Raw genomic sequence first — 7,565 nt, 5'->3', positions numbered from 1 at the left:
TGATAAAGCGGGATATCAAATCCAAACTCTTCTTCTCTTCTTCTTCAGTGGCTATTAGCCATTGATAAAATGAAGGTCTTACTATTCAGGGGCAGCATACCTTTGCTGACCAGAACAGGGGGCAGCCATCTCCATGATGCCTTGCCTGTGAGCTTCACGGGGATGCCTAGCTGTACAAGATGGAACAAGGCAATTCCCCTGTTCTTAGCTGTTGCTGTTTTTACATTCATCTGGCAAATCACAGCAACAAATCCTGCTACGTAGCATAAGATGTGTGCAAAGAGGGATTATGTTTAGGCAAGATGGCAGATTAGTCAGCTAGCACCTGAAAGGCTTTTCCATCACCTCAGACCTAAAACGTTGCAGACACATCAAGACCTCTTCCACATCTCTGTTTGCCTTGCTTTTCCCTGGGAAAACATTTATGCTTTGCCGCTGAACTGGAAAAAAGAAGATACAGTACTTTGGTTTTTCACAAATTTCCGTTTGTCCCGATTCAGCGGAAAACGGTGGGGCTTCCCAGGTGAAAGCAGCAGGGCAAATGCAAAACTGCTCGAACGCATGCTTTCTAGACACAGGACAAGTGGAAGTGGGCACAAGTCCCGAGTTTAGTAATGGCTGGTATTAGAGGGAACAGATCTGCAGTTTGCAGGTAGGGTTTGGACTATCTGCACAGAGCAGAGAACTGTTTTGATGGGTATTGGCAAAAAGTAGCTATAGATGTCATCTCAACTGCAAAGGACCTTCTGATCCAAGCTACCTATGGGAATCACCAGTGGAACCAAGACTGGGAATGTGTCCCCCTGGCTTGCTTTGGAGCGCCTCTAACGGAATGTAATTCACCACTGGATACAGTGTTGTAAAGAGAACAGATGGAATAGAATCATGGCATGTACATTTTACTTCATATATTATAAAATAAACTTCATTCACCAATAATGAAAATACTCAGGGTCTTTCAAAGCCATTCTTTTGAAATCCCATATTTTGTGAAGGACGATCTTGCAGAGAGGTCAGGTAGACTGAAGCTCAGAACAGGCTTCCCCAAACTCAGCCCTCCAGATGTTTTAGGACTACAATGCCCTTCATCCCTGGCCACTGGTCCTGTTAGCTAGGGATGATGGGAGTTGTAATCCCAAAACATCTGGAGGGCCAAGTTTGAGAATGCCTGGCTTAGAATGAGCTCAGACTTGCAAGAGAAGTTAAAAATAATTGCAGCCTCATTCTCTCCAGTCCTCCAGCCTCCTGCCAGCCACAGAGCTTCAATTCTAGTTGTGATTATGTTTGGATACAGTGTTTTTGATATGGATTGGAGATAGAGCAGCAGAGAGGGCATTTAAAGGGTGCTCCCCACTGGCGTAATTTTTGTTTATGTGCACAGGGGCCAGGAACATAACCCCTGTGTAAGGGGGGAGGGGGGGGAGAGAGAATGCCTGCATTACAGATGACGGGGAATACCTGGTACTGGGGATAATGGCATCACTGATGCACAGGAAACTTGAGGGGCTCCAAAAACCTGCTAAGGGCCAGGAAACTACAAGATGGAAGCAGTTCACTCTATATTAATGAACAGAGTATGGGAAACAAGGCGAATCTGAGTTCTTAATGATGGATGGCAAATATGACCTAATAGGCTTTACTGAAACCTGGTGGGATGAGATTCATGACTGGAATGTAGAAACTGAGGGATATAACCTGTTCAAAAGGAATAGACCAAACAGGAAGGGAGGAGTAACATTATATGTAAAGGATGTGTGCACTTGTGACCTGGGGCATGGAAGGCAGATTGAGAGTATATGGGTAGAAATCATAGGAGAGAGAAACTACAGTGATGTTACTGTGGATGTCTGATACACCTCCAAGCCAGACTGAAGACTTGGATGCCTTTCTGGAACAGATTAGAGTCAACTTCCCCAATATCTGTTGAAACTCAAACTCTGCCAAGAATGTAAGATCCCACAAATTCCTCCATTGCTTCACTGACAATTTCATCTCCCAGAAGGTAGGAAAAGCAACAATGGGATCATCTATCTTGGACCTTGTCCTCACCAACGGGGAGGAACTGATTGACGAAATGGAAGTACTGGGAATCTTGGAAGGAAGTGATCATGTCCTCTTGGGTTTCATGATACAGAGGCAGGGAAAGCTGAGCGTAGTCAGACATGTACTCTAGACTTTAAGAAGGTCCATTTCAAAAAGTGAAATTCCCATGCTCAGAAATACTCAAAGAGAAGGGTGTCCAAGATGGGAGGGAGTTTCTTAAAGGTGAAATACTGAAGGCAAAAAGACAGACAATTCCAACAAGAAAGAAAAGTGGGATGCGTCTAAAGAAACCAGTGTGGCTCAGCTTGCAGATGAGATGAGAAGGGAAAGTAGAAGAAATGGAAGAAAGGGGAAATTGTGAAGGAAGATTTTGCAGAGAGGTCAGGTGGACTGAAGCTTAGAACAGACATCCCCAAACTCAGCCCTCCATATGTTTTGGGACTACAATGCCCATTATCCCTGGCCACTGGTCCTGTTAGCTAGGGATGATGGGAGTTGTAATCCCAAAACATCTGGAGGGCCAAGTTTGGGGATGCCTGGCTTAGAATGAGCTCAGGCTTGCAAGAGAAGTTAAAAATAATTTTGAAAGGTTTCTTCGGCTACTTTCAAAGCAAGAGGAACAAAAAGCAAGTGGAAGGCCCTCTGCGTGGAGAAGAGGGATAAATGCTACTGGGTGATAGAGAAAAGGTGGAACTGCTCAACATCTACTTTTTCTCTGTCTTCACCCCAAAGGAAAGCAGTGCCCAACCTGTTGAAAACAGAATAAACAATATGAAATCTGGGTCCAGCTTTGAACTTCCTGATTCAGAGAGGCTGAGCATGAAATGAAAATGAATATGAAATGGTAAAATAGATAAAAGATAAAGGACCCCTGGACAGTTATGTCCAGTCAAAGGCAACTATGGGGTGTGGTGCTCATCTCGCTTCAGACCAAGGGAGCTGGGGTCATGTGGCCAGCATGACTAAACCGCTTCTGGCACGGAAACGCTGTTTATCTTCCCACCGCAGTGGTACCTATTTATCTACTTGTACTGGTATGCTTTTGAACTGCTAGGTTGGCAGAAGCTGGGACAGAGCAATGGGAGCTCACCTGTTGTGTGGATTCGAACCGCTGACCTTCCGATCAGCAAGCCCAAGAGGCTCAGCAGTTTAGACCACAGTGCCACCTGCGTCCCTCTGCAACATGAAATGACTTCCCTGCTAAGAACAAATAATGTCAACTGTTTACACAAAAAGCAAACAAATTACTATGAGAGAAGCAAAGGGTGACAAAGGAATGAGAGTGTATAAAAACATATGCTGTGTAGGGTTCTTAATAAATTAAGAATGCTTAATTAACCCTTCATTGCATAGTAAAAATGTATTATACAACAGAGAATTTAAGTCAGATATAAACATGTTTCAGATGTTACTAAAACCCCGGACCGTTAAGTCCAGTCGCAGACAAATCTGGGTTTGCGGCACTCATCTCGCTTTACTGGCCGAGGGCACCGGCGTTTGTCCGCAGGCAGCTTCCGGGTCATGTGGCCAGCATGACTAAGCCGCTTCTGGCAAAACCAGAGCAGCACACGGAAAAGCCTCTGGGGGTTTTCCCTATAGAGATATTGAGCATCTTTTTCAATTCCTCATGAATGCAACCCCCCAAATTTTTAACTCTTCTGCAGCCCCACCATGAGTGCATCACAATACCCTCTGCCTCCTTACATTTCCAACAAAGAATGGATTTTGACTTGTATATTTTGGCAAGCTTTGTTAAATTTATTTCCTTCACCACGCAGTCCGAGGGGAGGTTACAACAATATAAAAACGCAGCCTTGAAATAAGTTAGAACAATTTACAGTTGGAAGAATAGGGCAGGCCTTAAAATAGGAAGCATCTGCTTCCTCCAGCCTATCAGGAGAGGGACGTTGACCTGCAAAGAGGGACACCTGCTATGGAGACCCTCTCTTGAAGGTAGAGGGCCTCTTGCTCTGGCTGCCCACCTAGCAGTGAGGGCATAAAGGAGCCATTCTGGGGGATTGCCAGGGGTGGAAGCAAAAGGCTTTGGTTCCACCAGTATGCACAGGAAGCCTTGGAACTGGGGTGGTTGTTTTGCTTCCATTTGGAAGGAATGGGACTTCTTGTTGAGATAGCCCCCCCCCCCTTCTGTCCTTTCGCATCCAGGGGGGGGAAGGATTTAAAAGGGGGTGGAGTGGGGAGCTCTGAGCAAATTGACATTTCAACTAATGAACCAATGAAGGCCGAGGAAGAGAAACCAGTGGAGTGCTATCCCCAAATGCCCCAAAATCTATGAGGGAATCAGTGGAGTTGGAGAAAGAACACAGTGATCGGATACTGAATCTATGCAGCTAACTGAAGAGGGATCCAAAACTCCTGCCCAATTCATCATCTCCCATGGACCAGGTGAGTGTGACGGTGGGAAAATGGCCTTGTGGGCCAAAATTAAACAGACCGCTGGAGAGGTTTACTTTGACCCACAAATTGAAGGATCCCCATTTGGTTGCCTGGGATTTGCAGCCATGTGTGTCACAATGCCTGGGTTCCGGTGTCCCTGGAGACGCCAGAGAATTCCGATGTGATGCTTCAAAAGCAAAGCTGTTGGAAGACGGTTGGGCTTTCCACCCTGTCCAGAGAAGATGGCACGCTATGTCTTTTACGGTGGAGAAACCAAAGTATATGTTGGTAATCTAGGAACTGGTGCTGGTAAAGCTGAACTTGAGAGAGCTTTCAGCTACTACGGACCATTACATAAAGTATGGATTGCGCGAAATCCTCCGGGATTTGCGTTTGTTGACTTTGAAGACCCAAAAGATGCGGAAGAAGCAGTTCGTGGGCTCGATGGAAAAGTGTTCTGTGGCTCTAGGGTTAGAGTGGAGTTTCGCCATGATCGAGCCCCAGCACGCCGGCCATTTGATCCCAATAATAGACGTCATGAGTATGGCGAGAAATACCATTATGCGTATGACTGGCATTGCTATAGGCGTCAGAGAAGAAGCAGGTCACGCTCTCGATTTTATTCAAGGTCCAGAGGAAGGAGATGTTCACGCGCACATAGCCGAAGTCGTGGCCAGAGATCCAGGTCTGTCTCTGCTCGGACATCCAGATCACTCTCCCCTCGGAGTCGTTTGCCATCAGGAAGCCCACGAAGGAGTGTGAGTCTTGAAGACTGGACTGGAATTGCAAAGAACATGATAGGAAGAATTTTGATTATGTTATTTTAAGGGATTTCTTTGGTGTTATTGACAAATGTAAGGATTTAGGTCCCTGATGGCGGACCTATGACACGTGTGTCAGGAGTGACCACGCACAGCCATTTTCAGTGGCACGGAAAGGGCGCCCAGGGCGAGATCACCTGCCCCCCCAATCATATTTCAAACACATCCAACCTGTTCCTTGTAACCATGATCTCTGCTACATGTTCCAAAGCAGTGGCAGTCCTGCTACCACAGAATAATAGTGCAGGGTGGGGAGGGAGGGGGAAGAGAGAGAGAAGGAAGACAAGGAAGGAAGGGATGAAAGAGAGAGGGAGGGAGGGGGAGGGAGGGAGGACTAGAGACCTCTGGGAGGACTAGAGACCCACAAGGTGCACACGCGCACACACACACAGCTGCATTGGTCATCTAGCCCAACCCCCTGCAATGCTGGAATCCTAGCAGCTATTCCCTGGCAGCGACTCCATTTTGGGGGACGTTTTGCTGTGGTGGTTCTCCGCCTCATTCTGTGTTGTGCCACACCTCCCCTACCCCACCCATGGCAACTAATTTGTGACTGGACCCTCCCTCCCTCCCTCCCCTGTCCCCTGTCGCCCAGGGAGGCGATCCAGAGCGCCACAGGCAGGCTCTGGGTGGCAGCTGGCCAGAGAGGACATGTCATGCCTGTTCCCAAGGATGAGGCACAGAGGAGCCTGCCAGATCCTGGGCCAGTCCATCTCCCTCAGTGCAGCCCACAGTGGTTGGCAGCAACAGCTCTCCAGCTTTCAGCCCTGCCTGGAGTTGCTGCAAGGGAATAGCTGCCAGGATTCCTTCATTGCAGGGGGTTGGGCTAAATGACCGATGCAGCTGTTTTTGTGTGTGTGCGCGCACACACAAACTTTGGAACTCCCTGCCTAGGGAAGCTGCCTAGGGAAGCTAGATGGACTCCCTCCTTGCTGGCAGATGGGAACTGACTGTGTTTTGAGGAAAGAACAACAACAACAACGTCGTTATGAAACAAAACCTGCAGGCAGCCTCTAGGACTAGGTGGTTTCTGTGACATGCGCCCAGCGCCTGTGTACCTATCAAGTCCTTCCCAGCTGCTGAGTGAAGGGAGGATTGTGATTGATGGCTGAACTGCTTGGACACCAGACTAGAGGGCTCTGGTGGCAGTGCAAACATGCCCCAAAATACTGGGAGGTGGCCTATGATGAGCTCAAAAGAATTCTTAAAATCACCTTTTTTTAAAAAAAACAACCTGAAGTTTTTCTGTTAGTGATAATTGGTGATGGGATCCCTATGAAGGTACACAACTTATTTCTTTCTGCAACAGCAGTGGCCAAAATAGCATAAATTGGATAGAAAGAGAAAGCCCAACCAAAGAGAAACAAGGGCTGCACAAATTGACAGAATTGACAGAATTTGCAAATATGGCAGCCCAAGTAAGGAATTAGAATGGGGGGAAAGACAAAGGGGAAATAGTTACAGGTAGCTTGCCGTGTTGGTCTGTGGTATGAGCTTTCGTGTGCATGCACACTTCTTCAGATACACAGGTGAAGAGGATAGTTTTGGGGAATATTTTAAAAAATATACTAAAATCAATTTGCAAGCAGGGATATTCACTGAACAACAGTTAAATACAGGGAGGGATTAGAAGAGGGAAAGTAGGGTGGACTAATAAACTTTATATGATGCAGCCAAGTTCAAAATACCATGGAAGGTCAGGTTGGGAAGTCTGCACAGAAATTATGTATGATGGTAAAGTGTGATGTGTAAATAAGAAAAATGGAAAATGCATAAACATTTTTAAAGGGCTTTCTGGAGTCCTGAAGAGCTGTTGTTTCCCCTATCCCTTTTAATGTACTTCCCCCATTAGTGTTTCATTTTCAAGGCATAAATTCCGCAAGTTAAACCTTTTCTCCCTATGGCAATGCCATTTTGGGGGACGTTTTGCCGTGGTGGTTCTCCCCCTCATTCTGTGTTGTGCCACACCTCCCCTACCCCACCCATGGTAACTAATTTGTGGCTGGACCCTCCCTCCCTCCCTTCTCTGTCTCTTCCCTCCCTCCCTCTTTCCTTCCTTCCTTCCTTCCCCCCCTCTTCCACACACACACACACACACACACACACACACACACACACACAAACAGCTGCATCGGTCATCTAGCCCAACCCCCTGCAATGCAGGAATCCTAGCAGCTATTCCCTGGCAGCAACTCCAGGCACGGCTGAAAGCTGGAGAGCTGTTTCCCTCCCTCGCGGCACACCTGGAAGAAGCCAACCATTTGGATCCCTTCCAGTCGGGATTCAGGCCTCATCATGGGACTGAAA

At 47.1% G+C, this 7,565-nt stretch overlaps 1 protein-coding gene across 1 annotated transcript; it reads left to right on the top strand.

Annotated features, from left to right (window-relative positions):
- The first annotated feature begins 4,679 nt into the window (after positions 1–4,679).
- LOC132592610 (serine/arginine-rich splicing factor 7-like) lies at positions 4,680–5,934 on the top strand. The gene is made up of 2 exons (XM_060278269.1): positions 4,680–5,195; positions 5,854–5,934. Exons 1-2 carry the CDS (start codon positions 4,680–4,682, stop codon positions 5,932–5,934), a joined length of 597 nt encoding a protein of 198 aa, XP_060134252.1.
- Positions 5,935–7,565: the final 1,631 nt, after the last annotated feature.

The sequence above is a fragment of the Zootoca vivipara genome, chromosome 9 (assembly GCF_963506605.1).
Source record: "Zootoca vivipara chromosome 9, rZooViv1.1, whole genome shotgun sequence".
Lineage (NCBI taxonomy): Eukaryota > Metazoa > Chordata > Lepidosauria > Squamata > Lacertidae > Zootoca > Zootoca vivipara.
The sequence above is the reverse complement of the archived record's forward strand: the minus strand, read 5'-3'. Positions and strand labels throughout refer to the sequence as shown.

What these genes read in the sequence shown, in the direction of transcription:
- LOC132592610 (XM_060278269.1), top strand. Translation starts at nt 4,680, where the DNA reads ATGGCACGCTATGTCTTTTACGGTGGAGAAACCAAAGTATATGTTGGT. An exon ending in CAGGAAGCCCACGAAGGAGT is followed by an intron (nt 5,196 to 5,853) that starts GTGAGTCTTGAA and finishes CCTGTCGCCCAG; the next exon opens with GGAGGCGATCCAGAGCGCCA.